The sequence below is a fragment of the Saccopteryx leptura genome, chromosome 11, assembly GCF_036850995.1.
Source record: "Saccopteryx leptura isolate mSacLep1 chromosome 11, mSacLep1_pri_phased_curated, whole genome shotgun sequence".
NCBI lineage: Eukaryota > Metazoa > Chordata > Mammalia > Chiroptera > Emballonuridae > Saccopteryx > Saccopteryx leptura.
In genome coordinates, this window is record NC_089513.1 from 34,245,754 (window position 1) to 34,269,621 (window position 23,868).

The 23,868-nt window shown below is 36.3% G+C and overlaps 1 protein-coding gene across 1 annotated transcript in view; it reads right to left on the reverse strand.

Moving 5' to 3' along the window:
• The window catches only part of ASXL3 (ASXL transcriptional regulator 3), a 186,845-nt gene that overhangs the window by 116,770 nt on the left and 46,207 nt on the right, over positions 1-23,868 (reverse strand). The window contains exon 3 of the mRNA XM_066353262.1: positions 10,761-10,763. Within this exon, the coding sequence (XP_066209359.1) occupies positions 10,761-10,763 (3 nt within the window). The remainder of the gene's footprint in view (positions 1-10,760; positions 10,764-23,868) is intronic.

The following is a 23,868-nucleotide window of genomic DNA, read 5'->3' on the forward strand; positions in this document are numbered from 1 at the left end:
TACTAAAGTCTCTGAAAATTCCTACTTAACTCAAGAAACATGCTTAACTCAGTGTTTCCTAAGCTCTTTTTAATAAAAAACCTCCCCACCATAATATTTGACAACATTCCCTATTATAGTATGCCAAGAAATAGACTTGGGGAAATGCTATACTATATTTAAGATTAAGATCATTAGAAAAAGTGCCTAGCACTTATACTCTCAGGAATGTTTAATTTTATCAACCAAATGCTTAAAAAGTGTAAATATACAAAATATGCCTCTCTGTGAAAAAATAATGCAGTGTAGTGATTATTTTTCCTTGTGTAAATATATAAAACTGAAAAACATATCCAGGAACCTTGAATAGCATTGTAAAAACTTATAAACAGTATCTACATATAATTGAAAATACCATATACTTGAATATTAGATTACCAACAGAAAAATCATGTTAGTCATCTCTCCCAATGGAATCTCGCCTCCTGATTCTCTAGTTCTCACCAGTGATGGGTACTATCTCCTCATCATCACATAAGACCAAAGTATTTCTCACACTATTCAATTATTCTGCCTCAACAAAGTTCATCTTTCAATTTACATTTTTACTGCCTCAAGTCCTAATGTAAAATATTTGACATCACAAGAGGACAGTTCTATAGCCCCTAACCAAAACTCTTCCTTCAAAATCCCCTACTCTAAATCAACTTACCCACTGGTGCCAGGGCAACAAACTAAAACAAAAGTAAAGCAAAAACAAAAAGAAAGAAAATGAAATACTGCTCACACTCTTCAGGCTATGCCATACGTTGGATATTAATTACTTTGTTTATTTAATCGGTGGCTTTGCTGCCTACAAAGGAAGCCCAACTCCTTGGTGGACATTCGGGTCCTGTATAGTAAGTACTCCACTTACCACCAAGCTCATCTGCATCTTCTCCAACTTTCTGATAACTCTTCCACTCTCAGACTACTCTCATATAATCTGATCCAACTAAGCAAATCTAGCGCCTCCAAGGTTTCCCATTTCTCTGCTTTGGCCCAAATGAGGCCTTCTGCAAGCAACTGCATCCCACGCCTGGCTCCACTTACCACTCAGAATAAAAAAATTAACTACCACCTGTATGGTGACACCTTTTGTAATATTCCTGTATTCTCATCTCAACTCGATGCAGATTTTCATCAAAATTGCTTACACCTCCAACTTTCCTGCCCTTGCTACTTCCAACAAGTTTGTTAACTTCCCAAGGGATAGATGTGTATTGATTTATGTTTGTATTATCTGACAAGAAATCTCAATGTACTCAAAAGATGTTTTTTGAGATGATTTTAGATACTGCTATACAAACTGTTACAATCATGGATTTGTGCACACAAAGCACCTGAAATGAATACCATCTCTATTGCATTTAAACTCATGACTACAGTCATGTATGTCAACAGGGTACGTGACCATCTCCTATTTATACACCCTGTATGCCTTTCTTTTAGGGACTTTCCTCTCCTTAGTAACATGCCTCCAGTTTAGCCATCAATGAAATGGTCCTGATTTTCCCAGAAGGAAGGCTAGCAAGATTAAGCTATCTGGTCAAACAGTGGGAGTTTGAATATCTTTGGGGGAACTTATACAGAAATCAAGGGAAAGAGTAGTACAAACATAACCTGGAAAGGTAGCAAAAAAAAAAAAAAAAATGAATGAGCTGCTGCCCACCCCTGCCTCCACAAAGACATGGAATGCTAAGAATAAAACTGACCAAAGGAAAGCATAGCAACAACTCATGGAGCGAAAAGAGAAGGGAAAAGATATTCCTTGAATTCTGCATAATCTAGTCATATTGAAGATCAACCTATTAAACATCCAAGTTAATTAAACCAGTAAGTCCCCTGTTTATTTTATTTTTGACACAACTAAGTAATTTATACAAGTTGACCTCATTTTTATCATCTGTAAAATGAGTTTAAACAGGTACGCTTGAAAGTTCTACTAACCCCATTCTGGTTCAAGTATGAGGGCAACTAATAATGTTTTGACTATTAGCTTACTGCTCCCTGCAGCCACACTGCCTGCCTTCGTATTCTATCATGTTCAGCACCCATGATCTCTTTGCTTCCTACTCATTGGTCAAGTTTCCCTTGCCTTCCAAAAACCTCCCCAGTACATAAGGATCATCTCTGAACCTCTGCAGCATTACAGTGTGTCCTTTGATTGGAGCATTTAGTCCCGTAATCTCTAAAACTAGATTGCTTGATGGCAACCAGAGCCTCAGGACTCTAACTTCATTAGGATTCTTTGCGTTCCCCTCAGAGGGCCATGCAAGACATGGACCCACAGAAAACATTCAGAGGCTGTTGATAAGCTAACATTTCACAATTTACAGAGTAGGACAAAATTTTAAGCCTGCCAATACCAAATATTGGTTGAGGATATCCAGAAACAGAACTATGAAATAGCCCAGCAAGAATATAAATTGACACAACCATTTTGGAAAGACATCTGATACTATCTAGAGGAAAAAAGTGTGCATGTTCTACAGTTCAGCAACCCTACTTTTGGTATAGAGTCTAGAAGAACTAACATTCACAGAGACAATATTTGCTTTAGGAAAAAAAAATGTCAGTAAACTTAATGTTCACCAATAGTTACAGCTATAAAAATATACTTTTACCTATGTATTCATAATAAAACTATAAAATTCTGAAGTATAATAGCATACAGAAAATCTATGACACCAATCATCTCTGAGAAAAGAAGGAAGTCAGAGAGCTTCAGCTTTTTCTGTTACACTCTATTTAAAAGAAATTCAAAGCAAGTATGACAACATGTCCACAGTTATTAATTCCAGCTGGTGTTGTTGGTCTCTGCTATTTTACTATATTTTGAAAATTTTCCAAACCTAAAATAAAATTGTTGATGACTTTCTTCTTTTATCAACAATTTGGCTTCTCTTTAATCTATCAGAGTCTTCCTTTGTTTCAAGTTATATTAATGTTTAAACATTTTTATGCAAGCAAATAAGTAACCATATGGAAATTACATAGAAAATGTAACAGTACAATATTATACAGAGTTAGAAGTCCCTCTCACCTCCCCTCAATGGTACCCACTGCTTCAAAAGTAATGAATATTAAAGATTTATCATGCTTTTTTCCAGAGCTTTTTCTATTTGCATTCATATATATGCATATATTCAGCTCTATGGCTCAGTATTTTAAATTTATTTTCAACACAAATGAGAGCATTTAGTGCATACTGGTAGAGGGATGCTTTTTTACTTAATAACATGACTGGGAGTGGTGCCCATAGAATATTCTTTCTTCTTAATTTTCTATAGACTATGCTCTTAATATCCTACAGGGTAAATATGTGATACCATAATTTTTAAGTATTCTCTTATTATTTAACATTTAGTTTGTATCTAAGTTTACCTATTAAAAGAGTGCTGCAATAAAGAATCACATAGTCTCTTTATATATGTATATATTCTATAGATTGAATATTTGTGTTCCTCCCAAAATTCTTACATTGAAAACTAATCCCCATTGTGATGGCACTGAAAGGTAGAGGTTCTTTGGGAGGTGACTAGATCATGAGGATAGAGGCCCTTCCTGTATGGGGCTGGTGGCCTTATAAAAGAGAGCTCTGCACACTTCCCATGGAAGTACTCAATGTGAGCCTGGACATGTATGAACCAGAAAATGGGCCCTCACCTGACTCCAAATCTGTAGGTGCCTTACCTTCCATTTCTTAGCCTCCGGAACTGTGTGAAACAAAGTTCTGTTGTTTATAAGCCACTGAGTCGACGGTATTCTGTTTCAGCACCAGAACAAACTAAAACAACATATACTACTCTTCCTATAGAATATAGATTCCAAAAAGTAGAATTTTTAGATTACGAGGATGCTTCTAAAATTTTGATAGTTATTTCCAAATAACTTTCCTTGAGAGTAACTATTTTCCGCATTCTAGTAAATGGTGGACAGTATCAATCTTTAAATTTTGGCTAATCTAATCTCATTGAATCAAAATGGAAGTGGCTAGGTCATTCCAGGTAGAGGGAGCAGCATGAAGAAGGCAGAGTTAAAATGTGATGCACAGAAACAGGGTTATTTGGTATTTCCAGAGCAATGAGTGAGATGGAGAGTCAAGTTGGGCTCCTATTCCCTAGGGAAGTTATGCACCAGGCCACGTGCAGGACTTTGACACTACAGTTCAAATACCCCGGCAGGGAGCTCTGTCTTCATGCAGGAGACAGTGTCGAGGTCTAGAAGATTTTAAGGAGGGACATGCCCTTGTCCGTGGATAGCATGAGGACAGATCTAGATTGAGACATGCCTAGACAAAGACAAATCAATTAGTGTTTGGTAGTGTTGCACTTTAGGGAAGATGACAAGAACCTCACCAGAGCAACAATGGCACAGCAGAGATGTAGAGAAAGTGCCAAGAAATACCTGAGAAGAAATATGGGTAAAAGGAAATTGAAAGAACAGAAACTGACTAGATGTAGGAGACAAGAGAGAAGAAGAAATTTAGGATTGCTTCAGGACTGGGGGTAATAATAATTAACTAAGATGTGCAATTTGAGAAGAGGTAGGTTTGAAAAAAATATGGTGAATTTAGTTTTGGACTCACTAACTTAAAGTTATGCACCCAAAATTCAGATACACACTTGAATCACAGAGTTAATGTTGGGGTCACAGGTAAACATTGAGGAACCATCAGCACATCCGCAGTATTTAGAAAGGTGAAAACTGATAGGCACTGACGTAGCTTAAAATAATAAAAGAAGAGAAAAATGACTGATTTGAGCTTATTATATTTTAAATGTCATAAAACTACAAGGGAAAATGTTTCTGAGATTAAAAAAAAAAGGGAAAAAAGAGTCCTGTGAAGGATTTCATTATAATAATGAGGTGTGACTCTAACTTCAGGATATGATTATTTTAGAAGTCAGAATAAATCTCTATACTCACAGGTAGTAATAACCTATAAGTAGAAAATTACTTAAACCTTGCCAGCAGGTACCCTTCTTTAAATATAATTTTTCTTTTAAAAAAGCAATATAAGAACATTACGAAATATCTGTCAATTGAAGAAAAAATGAAAAAAAATCATTCAAAATCCCAACTCCTTATAACATCACTGAGAATTTTATAAAATTTTTTTCTATTTTTCTGCTATGTTTCCATTTTTAAATGATCATTTATCTAAATGTTGGGTCATAATATTTCATTTTATATTATACTCTTTCTATACTAAAGCCATCATAAATATGTCAAATGGTTAAAAATAGTCTATTGGCCCTGGCCGGTTGGCTCAGTGGTAGAGTGTCGGCCGAGTGTATGGAAGTCCCGAGTTTGATTCCCGGCCAGGGCATACAGGAGAAGCACCCATCTGCTTCTCCACCCTTCCCCCTCTGCTTTCTATCTCTCTCTTCCCCTCCCACAGCCAAAGCTCCATTGGAACAAAAGTTAGCCCAGGCACTGAGGATGGCTCCATGGCCTCTGCCTCAGGTACTATTATAGCTCCAGTTGTAACGAATCAAAAGCCCAGATGGGCAGAGCATCGCCCCCTGGTGGGCATGCTGGGTTGATCCCGGTCAGGCACATGTGGGAGTCTGTCTCTCTGCCTCCTTGCTTCTCAGTTCAGAAAAAATACAAAATAAATAGATAAATAAATAAAAATAGTCTTATCAATTTTTTTCAAGTGAGTGGTTTTCAATTTGGCTGTATATTAGAACTTTTAGGGGAATATTTTTAATGGAAGCTTTGAGGCAACTCCAAACTTATTAAATAAAAATGTCTGGGTGGGGCATTGGCAGCGGCATTTTCTCATATCTTTCCAAATGACTCTATTATGTAGCCAAGTTTGAGAACCCCTGGTATGACCAATGAACACTTAAATTAGGTTCTTTATAACTGAAATAGCATTGATATGAATATCAAAGTGTATATAATATGCATATAATACTTTTTTACATTCAAGAATACTTTAAGATAGGCTTGCAGAAGTAGCATTATTAATTCAGGAAATTTAAGTTATGTAATGACCTTATGAAAATAATGCCAAGTGGCCTTACAATTAGCTGTGTTGGTTTAAATTCTTACCAGTAGTATACAAGCGAGAAGCATTATTTGGATTCGGGGTGAAGTGCATGGACTAACTAATTTATTAAGAAAACTAAACAATTTTCAATGGTTTACTTTACCTTGTACTTCTATGATTATTTGTTTATTCCTTTGCTTTATGGGTTGGAGCTCCTCTGTTCACATCCTTTGACTACAATGCTCTAAGTTGATTTTTTAAAATTGTTTGAGTAATCTCTTTATGTAATACCTCTAGAACAGGGGTCCCCAAACTTTTTACACAGGGGGCCAGTTCACTGTCCCTCAGACCGTTGGAGGGCCGGACTATAAAAAAAAAAAACTATTAACAAATCCCTATGCACACTGCACAAACCTTATTTTAAAGTAAAAAAACAAAACGGGAACAAATACAATATTTAAAATAAAAAACAAGTAAATTTGGCCCTGGCCGGTTGGCTCAGTGGTAGAGCATCGGCCTGGCGTGCGGGGGACCGGGGTTTGATTCCCGGCCAGGGCACATAGGAGAAGCGCCCATTTGCTTCTCCACCCCCCACTCCTTCCTCTCTGTCTCCCTCTTCCCCTCCCGCAGCCAAGGCTCCATTGGAGCAAAGATGGCCCGGGCGCTGGGGATGGCTCCTTGGCCTCTGCCCCAGGCACTAGATTGGCTCTGGTCTTGGCAGAGCGACGCCCTGGAGTGGCAGAGCGTCACCCCCTGGTGGGCGTGCTGGGTGGATCCTGGTCGGGCGCATGCGGGAGTCTGTCTGACTGTCTCTCCCCGTTTCTAGCGTCAGAAAAATACAAAAAAAAAAAAAAAAAGTAAATTTAAATCAAGAAACTGACCAGTATTTCAATGGGAACTATGGGCCTGCTTTTGGCTAATGAGATGGTCAATGTGCTCCTTTCATTGACCACCAATGAAAGAGGTGCCCTTTCGGGAAGTGCAGTGGGGGCCGGATAAATGGCCTCAGGGGGCCGCATGTGGCCCACAGGCCGTAGTTTGGGGACCTCTGCTCTAGAATATCAGCTAAAAACATTTTTTCCAATGCCACTTAATGTTTTGTGTTTAATATGCAGATATATAAAATGCCATGCAGTCAATTATGCCTGTCTTTCCCTCATAGTTTATTTTACATCTAACTCTGAAACGTCATTACCCTGTCAAAGGAGGATTGAAGTGGTAGATTTGAATTCTAATTATTTCTCCAATGGTATGACTTTTCATATTTAAATTTGCAATGATATTTATATCTTCTTTAATATAAACATAACTAACACATCACATGTTTGATAAACATTTAGCATTTTTATGAACCTTTTTGGTTCACCAAGAAAGGGAGAGCTCCCTTGTCCATTACTTCATTTCCCATTCATCCTCCTACCCCTTCTCTGCAAAGACTCTGATACTGCTCATTGGAAATTCCTTGGTCAGCAGAATGTCAAAAGAATTCAGCTCAGAGTTTTGCTGGCTATGGGAGAAATTTTACCTTTAAATGTTTGATAAAGGAAATGTCTAAAATTAACTTCACCAACTAAAACTGTTAAGATTGGCATTCATACCACAGGACAAATGTCAACTGAATTTAGCTTTCTCCTCGCCTCCCTCTTTCTCCTCTTTCTTTGTCCGCTTACACTCTTTCAAGGCAGCGTGTTCAGTGGTAGTTGTCTGCTTTGATTAGAAGGCTGACAGATATTTAATGAAAATAACTTTTCACCGTAAAGCAGAAGTTTTGTGTAATTCAAAGACCAGTTACCTGGGACGAGATCCAATACATCTACAAAATTCAGATAGAAATGTAAAAGTAAAAACAAACTTCACAAAAGGTCTAATTTCTAGGTAAGATCTCTTATAGAAACAATGTGCTTTGAGAAAGGAAAAGGATACTAAGACCAGAGAATTTAAGCATCCTTCACTTCCTCAAACTTATTAGCGACACTTAAATATACACCCAACAATCTGGCAGTAGACCTAAAGAAAATTTAATACGCTCAGTTCTTGTTTTCATATCACCCTCTGGGAAACAGAATTCAGGAGAGGCATAAGTTGGGAGCAGGAACTGCAGAAATGCTTGTGTTTGCTACAAGCCATATTAACACCCTTCCATACAGAATAAAACAGTAAAAATAAAGGTAAGAATGGCTAGGATCAATGCAAATGTAAAAAGAAAATAATAAATCATATGGTTTCAAGATAATGGTTTTGGAAAACCATAAAATTATACACACATACATATTAATAAATTCCAAAAGTAATGCCACTAATATGTTATATATGTATACCTTTGTTTTACAAAAATAACATCTTCCTTAGGAAAAAATGCGCATTTTGATGACCCATGGGGAGAAATGTATCTTTAGACAAAACAAGATTTCTACACATTATTTTACAGTAAAACCGATGTTCCAACCAGGCACACAGAAACCCTCCAGACAACTCCAATTACAAAATGGATGAACAGTATGTAAATGTAATCGGGGTGAAAAAAAAAAGAATTTGGGAGCCAAGGTAATAATTCAAGAAAATTTTTTTTAAAAACTAGAGCCCTATTTAATCAGCTAACTAAATGGTAAATGATTAAGCAGCTGTTAAATTTATAGAAAACTATGTCTATGTAACAATAAGAGATATGTTTTTCTGCCTTCATTTTATAATGTATAAAAAAACAAAACTTGCAATATAATGGCTTCTGGACATTTGGCAACCATCTTATTTAAGTAAGCACAATTCCAATCTACTCATTTGACCTGAATTAAAATCTTGAGGTTTTATATAGCCACTTAAGGCTTTCAGGAAATAGTTCCTCGATGCACCTGCCACCTAATTCCACAAAATCGATATTTCACTTAAGCTAAGTCAGGAAATCTGAGGTGATGAATTCAATTATGACTGTTGCTTCATGAGCTGCTAGTAGATAAAAAATAGCAGTGAAGTTGAAAATCATTACCATTAAATAGCTTAACTTCTTTGGGAAGGGTGTTTTCTAAGGTACTGTTACCATAATTAATAACAGTACATCATGTTAGGATAGCAGTAACAACTTTAATATGTGACATAGTACCTTTCTATTGCAACATGTCAGTTTATAACCAATGAAACAACATTCTCTCTGGCTATACCTGAAATAATACTATTGTGATTATGAGAGACAGCTGCCCAGCAATATAAAAAAGGAAAACTGATAATATTGATTCAAACATACAAAGATAAAAGAAAACAAGAATTTAATCCAGATATGTTAATATTTTAGCAGAACACATAAAAGTTGCCCCATTTTTAGTCACAAGCACCGTGTTATACATGAAAGACACCAGTAAGCGGAGGTTCCACATAGACAAATTTTTAAAAAAAGCTTTCATAAACAGTAAACCCTTAATACTGGTCTTCAAATGCTCTCCTCTAATAATTACTAACTATCCGATTGACTTCCATACACTGATCCTTATTGTTCCTGGGTTCAAATGTGGGGGTCTCATTACTTCATTTTCAAAACAGCGAATGAACAAAGAGATAAAATCTGAACTTCTAAACCTATTTAATCCTTTACATGATAAATCTCTGATGATCCCAAATTGTTCCTTTCATCACTTGACTTCTTAAACTGAGTTTTAAGAAAACTGGAAATTTTCAAAAGAAACATATGCCAGTACAGTATATTCCTATACTTCTCATTTCCTCTTTGATTTGCTCATGCCTTCTAATAGGCATTCCTTTTTTCTTCTTTTTTTCCCTTTTGGGACAGCCACTTCAAGTCTAACATTTTCCTGTGGCTTAACATTTGACTATGATGGAAAGACTGGGCTCTGGAATCAGCCAGACCCAGGCTCAAATAACAGATCTTCAACTTATAACTGTGTGATATTAACAAGATACCTAACTTCTCTCGACATCGATTTCCTCATCTGCAGAATGAAGAAATAGCACCTACTTTCAATGTTACTGTGTGGATTAAATTAGTTAAAAAATAGAAACTGCTTGGCTCAATGCCTGACACTGATCAGTTACTGCATAAATGTTAGTTTCCTGCCCTTTTGCCGAAATGACATTCAACAGACAATTCTAATGATATTTACAGACACATACATCTATGTTTCTTCATTTCAGTTCTTTACCTATATTCTACTCCTAGATTTCATAAACTGCCTTCATGTTCAATACTCATCAAGCTTTTTATTACCCTAAAGGAAAATAACTAAAATAATATTACATAAATAACAGCCCAAAGAGACATCAAAGTTCTAAAAAAACATGTTCAAAATTAAAGAAATTCTAGCACATTTTCTGTAAAAACTTAAAAATTCCTGAACATTTAAGGAGAAGGAGAGGCAGTGAAATTCCTTAATAGTGCAACCCAATTTGATTCTTAGTAAAACAGGGTTAGAATAACGAAGTACTTTCTGTGAAGATAAAGCAAAACATTCTCTAGGAAAAATCACTCATCACCAACAAGAATATTAATGTAGCCAGGCTACTTTGCTTAGAAGAGCCCCAAGCAAAAGGGTGAACAAGCAGACTACAACTTTACCAAGAAAGATTATGAAGGAAAATAAAATATTTCTATCTAACATGATAGTAGGATTTTCAAGTGTATTTACAGTTGTAGTAAAAGATATGGCCACAGTTTACACAAACTATAATTCAGACAGAGAAATTAACAAGCACACCAAGGCCTCCCAAATTTTCCTTTTCCAACACATCACACTTTCTCAGTTTTGATTCTAGTCTGCCCTGACACACTGACGAAACAGAAATAGCAGATGTGTGCAACATCGATCGTGGAATCACCCTTATAACCTTCTGCACAGTCATTCAAATCACACTGCCTGGCCTTCAGGTGTCCAGTTGTCTTCTCAAACCCACTAAACATGAACAGGGGAATGAGTGACAACTATGGGGTTCCATACAGGGAGACCCTCAATGTCCATTTTCACCCAACATCACTAGCTGGTACCTACCCGGAAGGAATGAATGGAACCACTCCAATGCAATCCCAGCCACTCCTGCTAGTTCAAGCATTCGGTTCAGCATCACCTCATGACCAACACGAAAGCAGCTGAGGCTCTAATATAATCATCATGGAAAGTTGTCCCAAATCCTTCATTCGAGGAAGATCCTTCATACACACCAACGCTGTCTCCAAGCCATGCCGGGGTCTGAAACCAGACTGGAAAATATTATATATGTGTATATATAGTAAAACTCCCACAAACCACTCTTCTTCTATGTCATATTTATTACAGCTGCTTAATTCATCCTATATATATATGTATATATCCTTCTCAAGGTGAAAATATGAACATTCAAGGAAAGATCCTTCCCATAGTAGGAGGTAAACTGAAAGCATATGAAGACCTGGTGCTGCCTGGTAAGGTAGTTGAGGCGGTCCCAATTGGAACATACTTTGTCCTGAAGGGAAGAGAGAAAACACAAATTGGTTTCCAAGGCTAATCTTCTACACTCAGTATACAGGATCAAACTATTCCAATATTATTTTTAAAAGAAAAAGAAAAACCTTGGCTTTATGGGAAGGCAACGCCAGATTAATGCTTGAAGCCCTGCTGGATTAGCAAATGTGCCTTTTCCTTCCGAAATCAGACTGTGCGACACCACTTTCATATTCCTAACAACCGTTGCCTCGACTGCAATATCAGACTCTCTTCTGATTACAGAGCTCTAGACTGACAGCACTTGCTAATCATGACAACAGGGCCAGGACCCTTTGAATGAATAACTTCAAATGGTAGGAATAATAAAAAAATGACCAATGAAGCCCCATGAACTATAATATGTTAAGGAGCAAGAACAAATGTATTTAACGTACATCAAATTTCCTCTCACTTCTTAATGAATAAGCTTTTTAGAAACAAAGTGATAGACATTATATAGAGTTTTCAAAGTTTACTCAGAAAATTCAGTTATTTTCTTGAGAACTTTATTACAATATTAAAGATTATACATTTCCTTCTTGCTTGCACCTTTCTCCTAAACTAATATAATACTGAAAACAAAAACTTTCAATCTCAGCACAAAATTTCACTAAATTTCTATATTTCTAGAATATATCTAAAACAAAATTAAATGGGTTACATCACTACAGCATTATTTTCTATGCACTTATCCCCAATTTTTATTTGCATTAAGGAAATGGCTATCTATAAGACTGCCTGTCATATATAATTCCACCTAAAATTAACATAATTTTGTCTTCTATTCTCAATTTCACTTGCTCTAATGACCAGATTCACCTGATTCTTTGTCAGTTATAGTCAGTCTATACCAAAATGAAAAAGATTGGTGATGTCCATCTGATACACAGCCTCCTCTTCCCACTCAGTATTTACATCGGTTCCCAAGTCAATTGTTCCACTGATGTCAAATACCCAAAAGCCTTATTAGGCAGGTTTGGACCTGAGATTTATACTAAGTATAATACTCGCTATGTTTTTCTGGACATTCTCCACTAACTTAATTGCATTTTATAAAAAGTGATGCATCTATCATAAGGAAAATGCAAAGAATGAATGAATCTCCTAGGCAATGGTCTCAGAAAATATTATACTTGAAGGAATAGATCACTTGGTTTCTTATCTCAAACTTACAGTCCACTTGGTGCTTAGCAATATACAGTGCATTTCCTTCTTAAGTTTTAAGTCCTTATGTTAGCATATTGGCCCTTTATTGCATAACTGGAGGGACTGATGAAGTAGAGTAATATTAGAGTCTCCTCAAACCACCCCTTATACAGATGTCAGCTAAAGATGTCTAACTTAGAATTTCAAGCAAATTAACATTTACTGAGATGTCTGTTATAATCTAGAAACTACACAGCATATACAAACATGAATACGATATGTCACTAGCTATTCTGGAATTCAGAGTTTAGTTAACAGAAAGACAGATAAACAAAAAGAAGTATGATAAAAATATATTAAAATCCTTCCTTGGACTATGAAAGACAAAACTAGATTTATACCTGGGAATTGTGGAGCACATTTCCCCAGGGAGATGATGACGATCTGAATCTTAAGCATAAAGAGGTATTAAGGGTGGCAGCATGGTAATAACCAACAGACACTAAGACATTAGCATATATGTAATTTAAAAGAATCTTGGAAATCAGGTTACAACTCAAAAGTAAAGTGTATTCTATCCTACATTTAGCTTAATAGAAAAAATATTTCAATTTAATAGAAATTCTCTGAACACTCAATAAATATTATACAGCTCAAATATATGAGAACATTAATGACAGAAGAACATAAATAATGACATAAATTTTTCAAGTAATTAATTGTTATCTACATATTTCAGCATAGCCCTTCTCAGAGATAGCAAACTGGTTTTGCTCACTACAGTCTATTCTCCAAAATTTCATTCTGTGTATGTGAAGCTTTACAATCAAATTTCAAACAAAATTTGGATGACAGTACAAATATACAGGACTCTAAGACACATCTTTTACCCCCAAAACATTTTGGTTAGAAAATCAGTGGGTTGTATTGCCAGAATACTACAAGTTAACACATATTATTAGTCTGGAGGATGAGAAAAAGAGGAAATACTACCATCCGTATTGTATATTCAAAAGGCTAAAATGGCCCAAGTATGAGAGCTAGCTAGAGTTAAATTACCTTCTGAGTTAAATTACAATCTCCCCAAAGCATCTCATTTAATGAAAAATAATTTATTTACTGGTATATTCTAAATCAGGAAGATACCTGATACTGGAGTTCCTACATTAGTCATTGGCAGATATCATGTATAAACATCTTGGGATTTGATTCATCAAGTAAAAATGTTTTAAATCTAATCATTGAATCAGAGGCAAGAACAAAAACTAACTAGAATCCCTTTTCTGACTTCTGAGGAAATTTTAGATAAAAATTAAGTATTAAACAATAATACATACTTCTTATTGAGATGTGAACCTTTTGGCATCACTGTACCAAAATACTACTATGAAGTATCTTAGAATATAAATTTGAATCGACAACCTATTCAATCTTAATTTCCCTGAATTCTAAGTAATGCAGCAGAGAGTAAAATCTCAAATCTTAAAATTTACATCACATTTTTCAAATTATTTTATTTTCATAATAAAGAGTTAAAATTGTCCTCAATTTTACTGAAAAGACAAAAAAATAAAAGACGAGTGACTTATCTAAGATGACACATTACATTTCAGAGTAGAGTTAGAATTCAAATTCCCATTCACTCAATCAGAAAATATCATAAACTTATTATATAAATGGCACTATGGAGAAGAGAAGGATCAATGAGTCATAAACTCTACGATTAGAGAAACTCCAGTCCTATTATAACAAGAGAAAAATTGAGAGAGTTTATTAGAGACGACAATAAAGGAACACATATATTGTGTTATAATGGACTAGCGAGGATAAATGATCCATTAAAGCCAGAGTTAAAGAATTCTTCACTGAGAAGGAGTTATCTGACTTTAAAGTGGGCTTTGGAGGTAGGAAGTGAAAGACAAGAAATGGTGAAGGTCATTACAGGCTGAGCAGAATGAGAAAGACTACAGAAATATATGGAATATTTGCATAAAATCAAGTATACATTCACAGACATTTCTTTTCTTTTTTTTTTTTTTCTGAAGCTGGAAACAGGGAGAGACAGTCAGACAGACTCCCACATGCGCCCGACCGGGATCCACCCAGCACACCCACCAGGGGGCGATGCTTTGCCCACCAGAGGGCGATGCTCTGCCCCTCCGGGTGTCGCTCTGTCAGGACCAGAGCCACTCTAGCGTCTGGGGCAGAGGCCAAGGAGCCATCCCCAGCGCCCGGGCTATCCTTGCTCCAATGGAGCCTCTGCTGCAGGAGGAGAAGAGAAAGACAGAGAGGAAGGAGAGGGGGAGGGGTGGAGAAGCAGATGGGCGCTTCTCCTGTGTGCCCTGGCCGGGAATCAAACCCAGGACTTCTGCACACCAGGCCAACGCTCTACCACTGAGCCAACTGGCCAGGGCCGACAGACATTTCTTTTTACAAAAGTGACAATACATATTTAATCCAAATCAAGCCCAAACATGAGATTTAATTTGAATATATATACAGCAGAGAGACTGGCAGTTGTTCTCCATAACTACCTTTCTCTAAGTTAAGATTCCCACCTGTTAGCTGGGACATGACTCCCACAACAAACTATATTCCCCAGCTTTCCATTCAGTTAAGTGTAACTATCTGACCAATGGAACATAGGAAGACTGATGCACTGAACTTTCAGAACGTATCTATAAAGGGAGTACATATGCCCCTACTTCATGGACTTAGTGCCTAGCCATATTAGGTGATGGGAATAAGGCCAAAACCCTAAAAATAACAGAGCAACAGACAGAAGGACCCTGGCTGCCTAGATGTCCTGATATTGCAAAGTAATCTCATCATTCCTTGGACTCTTTACCTTGAGTTCATACAATGAGCAATGAACCTTTATTTGATTTAACCATTTATTTTCAGACTCCATGATACCCATGCAAACATGTACATTTGCTTATGTAAATAGGCTATGCTATAAAGCAAATACAAATTAAAAGTAATTTCTTGGTTCTCAATTCTTAAAGCCTGAGAAAATAATCTGAAAATATTTACACTAATTGCAAAGCATTTAATATAACCAGCAATATACAATTGTAATAGACTTTCAAATTTATTTTTAAATTTTAATCTATGTAACCACTCTATGTAGTGGAATGATCAAACATCAATATTATGACATTGTAAGTGAAGAGTAAAACAGTATACCATGAATTCACTACAAAAAAAAAGTATTAGATAGCTCCTTATTGTATTGGTTTTAACCTTAATTAAGTCATAAAATTATCACTACATATGGTCCATCCTGTACTGATATATTAAAGATCCATTTATAAAGAAAAGCCAAATGAGTTATTAATACCAAAAAAGAAAAAATCAATAAATGAAAATTAGATTTTTGCTCTACATTCACATTAGTTGACCATGTTTTTATTTACCCACTGAACATCTCAGACCACTCAATTGTACTGTGATTACATTAAATATTTAATTGTTATCCATTTTATGTTCTATAAATAATAGAGGAAAATTTAATAAGTAAACATAACTATATTATCTCAGTGTGAGTGAAGAAACAGAATGGGCTGAAAGAGTCCAAAGGGAAAATTCTGAAAAGGGAACAATGGGTACTGGATGACCTGTTTGCACGCAACTGTCTGTAGGCAAATCTATTCCTTTCTTTCCCGTATTACCTCATTTTATAAACACTCCAAAGAATAAATGGAATAATCATATTAATTAACATTATCTAAGTGTCTTACTGAGCTCCCTGGCTCTCTACAGCCCACAGAGGCAAGAATGTAAGGCAGCCTCAACTGCTTCCCCTATTATCATTGCCCTCCTTCGGCAAGGTCTTGATGACAACAGAAGTCAATGCCGTCAGAATCAAGAATATTAGGTCACCATTTGAAATATACATTATAGTACAATCTCTCTTCTACCTCTAACACCTGCCTACAGCGGTACAAGTATGTACTAATGAAGACAAATAAAATAAGGTAATAGAGGGTGACTAGCTCAATAAAAACCCATCGTGTCAGGAAAATCAATTGAGAGACATGTCCCTTCTAATAATACCTTAGAATAGAAGGTTTACCTTTTTTTTTTTTTGTACAGTATGGCCTTTCCTTACTACTGGGTTTTTGCACATTCATCTCAAATTCTGAAATGATCTGTCTCTTCTAAGTTTAAAAACAAGTCAAACATTTACTAACTCTATTATGGTGGACAACTCATCTTCTCTAAGTCTTAGTTTATTAATATGTAAAATAAAAGTTTAAGACTATATGATCTGTAAAGTCCTTACCAGAAACAATATGCTATAGTTGAATTGAACGTCATTCACATCTTAGACTGTACCACAGTGTAGTAAAGCCTGAATGCCTTTTTAAAGAAGCTTACTTTCAAATAAATTTTCAAAAGCATAGCTTAAAATTGGGATAGTAATGACTCCAGCAAATGGCCCCTTGTATAAACTATTCCTGAAAGGTGTGATTCCACAGTTATGAGGAATTATTCATCCCGCACTACTCTCTTATTACAAGAAACACTTCTAATAAAGGTTAGGAATTGCTTCAGTGACCAGATGGTTAAAAACTAGTTCAGAGAAAGACTGCATTTAAAATTTGAAAATGATCTGCTACTACTCAAAATTCTATAGACACTATTTCACAATTCCCCATCACTCTCAGTGAGAAAAGATAAGAGTATATCTAACATACATTCTAATTTATAAAACTTTGAAAATTGAAAGTTGTAAGTGGCTGACTCAAAAGAATGGGGTTTAAAATAAGTAAATTCTAATTTTTTTTAAAAAAATTAACACTTCCAATATTAAGGATGGATAAAAGAAGTGATCACAAAAATCTGCTCTAAGTAATTCTAAATAGTACTATTTGTGTTCCTGATTCCGCACTTTCCTCATTAGGGTGGAAATATAGCAGGATTCCAACATGATCTTTGCTAATCTGAAAACTGAAAAATGTAACATTTGAGCTATTGTTGAAACCACCCCACAAGCAACAACTTGTTCCAACAAATCTTCATGAATGCCATTTTTTTTATATATGTAGCTACTGGCAGGTCACCTTCAATAAACATAAATTAAGCAACAAAATAAATAATAATCCTTGTACACATTGTTGTGTTTCATACAGACATGCTACAGAAGAACGAAGTCATGAATTCTGCTAGCCACCATGGCCTAAAGGAGAACGTGCTCTACCTGGCAATTTTACACCTGTTTTCTGTAAAAATTTGAAAAAGAGAGTGTTTTTATATCTCTTGGTGGGAATACAATGAATAGATGTGATGAGGAAGGATGGAGAAGTGGTTAAGATACCAAGTAAAGTATAGCTGATTATGCTCTCCTTAAGAACATCTCCTTAAAGATGCAGTAATGCTACTTCTGTAATTAGACTCACTTATGCATTTGGGCTTCCTTTTCTTTCCCTATGCATCTCTTAAAAGGAGAACAATGTTACTAACTTAGCCTCCCCTACCTCCACCTCAGCACGATTTAGTCAGTTCCATTTATTTTTCACAAGTGTGGTAACTGCCACCCTCTAAAATTGCCTTTTGGACTAGCTACATTTTGTTAGCAACTTTGCGCTGACTTGTCACAGTTAGTGAGTTCCCCTGAAACAAGTTTCACTGTAAGTCCAATATCAACAGCCAAACTTTAAATTAAGAGCCCCTATGAAGTCCTTGGTTCTTCCATTATCCAAGGAATGTTTTCCACTCGTCCTGCATTACCTTCTAAAACAACAGTGAGAAGAGACATTACAAATATGTCTTACTGCAGTCCATAAGCCCAGATCTTAGCTCACAGTTATACTCCTCATAGTGACAAGCATATAAAGTTCATCTGAGGCTTTGAGTCCTCCTAGTCTAAATGGGTTATAAAAAATTTTCTCCTTTAATCCTATTTACAATCAGGCTATAAACTGAAAGAGTCTCAACATACTTAAATCTGCAAGCTAGTCTTTAATATCTGTAATACATAAGGTACTCAACAATTAGGCCAGAGAAGCTGTCGAAAAGGATGGAAGAATTTACTTAATAGAATTATATAACTAATTCTTTTCTTAATTAAAATTTTATTAGGATCATAAAATAAGTATTTTAAAAGGTCAAGTGTAATTGGTTCTGAAACAGACATCAAACCCTAGACTTGTAACTTGCCAGGTGGATAAATCGCCTTGGTTTCCATATCGGTAAAATGGGAAATATAATAGTATCCACCCACTTCAAAGATTCATAGAAGGTAATTCATGTAAAGGCCTTAACACTGGGCCTAATTTAAGTTAATGATCAAAAATGTTAGGTACTCTTTTAATCATCAGCCTGTGCTCATTAAGTTGCTTGGCATACTGCCAGATAAATTAATGGAGACAAAGATGTCTTATATTTGTGATGGAAAGACACCACTTCTTGGCATGTTGGAAAATAAGGTATTTTATTAAAAATTCAAGAGAGGATTTAGAAATTTATAAATTTAAAATTTTTTAAGTAAAAATAAAAATTAAAAAATCACTATTCACTGGGCTGAAAACAGGCTTCACAGAGAGCAGTTAAAAGACCCAATGAAATGATGCAGGGAAGAATGGTCTGTGGCCATGCTGTGAAATCATCAAAAGCAGGGATCACATTTTATTAGTCCAGCAACGCTTCCAGGCTCAAGAACGAAGCATGTGCTTAATAAATGTTAATGCAATGAATACATGCCCTTAAAGCTCCCACAGAACCCTCAGTATCTTACACAGTGAGCATAGTAGGTACAATATTTAATTGATTGACTTCATTTTATAATATCTGTATCTCCACAACTTTATTTTCATTTCTCTGACATCCTTTAATTTGACTACTAAGTACCTGGCAAAGCTCTGTACCTGCACACCTGAGTACTGTGAACCTGGCCAGAGGATGATTACCAACGGACAGAAGAGAGAGCAGATAAAAGCCTCACACAGCACCCAGAACAGACCTGAACTTTAAAAAAATGTTAATAGCCATTACCTAAATTTCACAAAGACTCCCAGTCAATAATATCAATTTGATTTTGTATAGGCATTTCAGGGAATGTAGGTTAAATAGTCCTTAATTGTCCTGAAAAAACTAAAACTTATTCTTAGGAATTATGCACTGTAGCTTTTAGAAAATCTGGTATAACAAAATGTAATTTTTATTCTGCTAAAAACAAATCAACTATAAAAAGAAGTCCCCATGTCAGCATATCAACTGTTTTGCATTTGAATTATGTTGTCAAGTTCAAAACAACGAAGCAAAACTAAAATTATTTAAGCATGTGGCAATTAAGAGTGCAAGCAATGAAATGAAGAGATAAAGAGAAAAGCACCACTTAGGGAAAAAATGAAATATTATCACCCCAGTGAAATGCCTATTCCTCCCCAAAGATTTTCACCTGCACAGGCTCCTTAAAAAGGCTCACATACAATGTAATTTTATATCCATTTCTGCTTCTATTTCTGCACTGAAATATTTATAGAGAGTGCAGTATTTCGGTAGTAAATTATACCTAGATCTTGATAAAGCTAAAATCGCCTAAATTACCTTTTTGTTCAATTATTTGGAAGAATGGAGAAAGAAAGCTTGACAAAATAAAAAGGCGTATGAAAAAATGGCCATTTCATAGCTATAATTGCATACCTTAGTGAATATTGATGCCTCGAGGGTTATATGCAGTCACCACAGCTATTTTTACCAAAGGCTTCAAATAAAATCCAAATCAATTTCTGTTATGTGAATATACACATTATTTTTTAACACAAAACAACCCAAGTATTCTATTGTTTTATGTTAGAAATAACATATGAAAACACATACTAGGAGTATGTAAAAATGGAAGCACAATACAATATTAAGCATATTGTTATGAGATACCTTCCAAGATGAATCCCATACTAACAATTCTAAAAACATTCTTTTTTTTTTTTTTACAGGGATAGAGAGAGAGTCAGAGAGAGGGATAGACAGGGACAGACAGACAAGAACGGAGATGAGAAGCATCAATCATCAGTTTTTCGTTACGACACCTTAGTTGTTCATTGATTGCTTTCTCATCTGTGCCTTGGTCGCGGACCTTCAGCAGACAGAGTAACCCCTTGCTCAAGCCAGCAACCTTGGGTCTAGGCTGGTGAGCTTTTTGCTCAAGCCAGATGAGCCTGCACTCAAGCTGGCAACCTCAGGGTCTCGAACCTGGGTCCTTGGCATCCCAGTCCGACGCTCTATCCACTGTGCCACCACCTGGTCAGGCTCTAAAAACATTCTTATGGTAGGCCATGAATTCTGGAAATGTAAAGTTCCAAATTCTGAGTCACTGTTGTAAACTGAATTTTTGCACACACACACACACACACACACCCAACTCATATGTTGAAGCCCTACCTACTAGTGCAGCTATATTGGGGATGGGGCCTCTAAGGAAATTATTTCAGTTGTATGAGGTCAAATGCATGGGGCTATGATATGATAGGAGCAGTCTGCTTATAAGAAGAGCTATCAAAGAGTTCACTCTCTCTGCACGCACACACCCAAGAAAGGCCACATGAGGACATAGCAAGGAGCTGGTCATCTATAAGCCAGGAAGAGAAGCCTCACCCAAAACCTACCCTGCTGAACTTTGATAAAGGATTTCTAACCTCTGAAAATGTGAGAAAATAAATTTCCTTTGTTTAAGATATTCCTTCTATGGTGTTTTATTATGGCAGCCTGAACAGGCTAAGCCAATCACATAAGACTTCAATCTGAAAACCAGAAAAAGTCCTTTTCCAAATTGATTATATTATTAGTGTGAGGCATTCTATCTGAAAAGTGCTTCTTCTCCAAACAGTAATCCAATCTTATATATAGCCTCTTATGAACCAATGTGATTACAGAGTGTATGTGAGTGTGTGTGACTACACATACCCTCAACACATACACACATAAGACAGTTCATGAATGCCTCATGGGGCTCTACTTCTACTTTCCAAATCATGAGAAGATGATGGGAGAAATCCCATCATGAAAGCAAGTAGTCAACTGTGGCTGCAATTCCGGGTTCTTGAACATAAAGGCTTTTAAGTAACCCAAGTCCAGACTGATTAGGATGTGCTAAGGAGTTCAAAACTGACCTCATAGGGTAATGTTTCATATAATTATTTTTTTAACTCAGGACGTGCTTCCACAGTCATATATAATCTTATCATCCCCCTGAAGAATTATTCCAATCACATTGTCAATATAAAAAAATAAGTTTAAGTAAAAAGTTTGACTTCTGACAAATTACATAATTATTTTAACCAAGTAGTGATATCCATGTACAAATTATGAATTCTTGCATACAAGTTTTATACCCATTAACTTAAAACTAATTAATTCTATACAAAAAAAGCACATATAACATAAATCAACAACATAATAATACGTGACATATTTTGGAAGGAACCAAATGTATAAAAAAATTACCAGATTGGAAATTCAAAAATTTCATCTAATTGTAAGGTATAATTTATGCTTTTATTATTCATATCAAAAGTCCTGCACTATCAGACTATCCCATACTCATCTCACTAGGAAAAAAGTATCATACCAATTTTATCTAATTATCACCAGACGTACAACTGACAATATCTTTCAACTCATAGTTTACTAGTTGCAATTTTGGGACTTATCAGTTAATAAGAAATCCTACTATTGATATAAGTGGTAGTTTATGAGAAAAAAGAAAGAAGTTATAAGGGGGGAGAATGTTTTTAAAGAGACCAGCTAGGAAGATAGTGTGTTAATCTATATAGTTAAGAAATTTTAAATGACCACTTTCGTGCATGGTGACAAATAGCAAGGAGTCTAGTATCTACCTTCAAAATTTGAAAACATTTATTTATAAAGATATATGTACCCTATGTTCACTGCAGCATTCATGGTGGCCAAGATATGGGAACAACCAATGTCCTTGAAAGAGGACTGGATAAGAAGATGTGGTGCATATATACAATGGAATACTACTCAGACATAAGAAAAGGTAAAATACTGTCACCTGAAACATCATGAGTGGATCTTGAAACTATCATGCTAAGAAAAATAAATCAGATTTAAAAAAATCAAGAAACATAATTTCACTGATATGTTGAATATAAAATCAAAAACAACAAATAAACAAGACAAACAAATACAAACTCACAGACACAGACAATAATAATATAGTGGTTACAAGAGAGAAGGGAGAGTGAAGGGAGGTAATGAAAGATAAAGGGGTTAAATATATGGTGACAGAAGGTGACTTGATTCTAGATTGTGAACATACAATGCAATGTGCAGACGATTTATTATAAAGTTGTACACTTTAAACCTATATAATCTTATTAACCAATATCACCCCTTTAAAAGAGAAGTTATAGCCCTGGCCGGTTGGCTCAGTGATAGAGCATTGGCCTGGCGTGCAGAAGTCCTGGGTTTGATCTCCCACACAGGAGAAGCACCCATCTGCTTCTCCACCCCTCCCCCTCTCCTTCCTCTCTGTCTCTCTCTTCCCCTCCCGCAGCGAGGCTCCATTGGAGCAAAGATGGCCTGGGCGCTGGGGATGGCTCCTTGGCCTCTGCCCCAGGCGCTAGAGTGGCTCTGGTCGTGGCAGAGCGACGCCCCGGAGGGGCAGAGCATCGCCCCCTGGTGGGCAGAGCGTCACCCCTGGTGGGCGTGCCAGGTGGATCCCGGTCGGGCGCATGTGGGAGTCTGTCTGACTGTCTCTCCCCGTTTCCAGCTTCAGAAAAATACAAATAAATAAATAAATAAAATAAAAGAGAAGTTATAAGTGGGGAAAAAAATGAATGGCAAAGAGTAAGGAAACCAAAAAAGAAAAGAACATATATTTAGGAAATAGAACTAACACTGGCCAAGATCCACATGGCCATGGGGGTAAGAAAGAAAAGAGAAATGGCTCTAATTGAGATTTTTCTTTTCTTTTCTTTTCTTTTTTTTGTATTTTTCTGAAGTGAGAAGCAGGGAGGCAGAGAGACAGACTCCTACACGTGCCAGACCAGGATCGACCCGGCAAGCCCACTAAGGGGCAATGCTCTGCCCACCTGGGCCATTGCTCCATTGCAACCAGAATCATTCTAGTGTCTGAGGCAGAGGCCATGGAGCCATCCTCAGTGCCTGGGCCAACTTTGCTCCAGTGGAGCCTTGGCTGCCAGAACAGATGACAGAAATAGAAAGAAAGGAGAGAGGGAAGGGTGGAGAAGAAGATGGGTGCTTCTC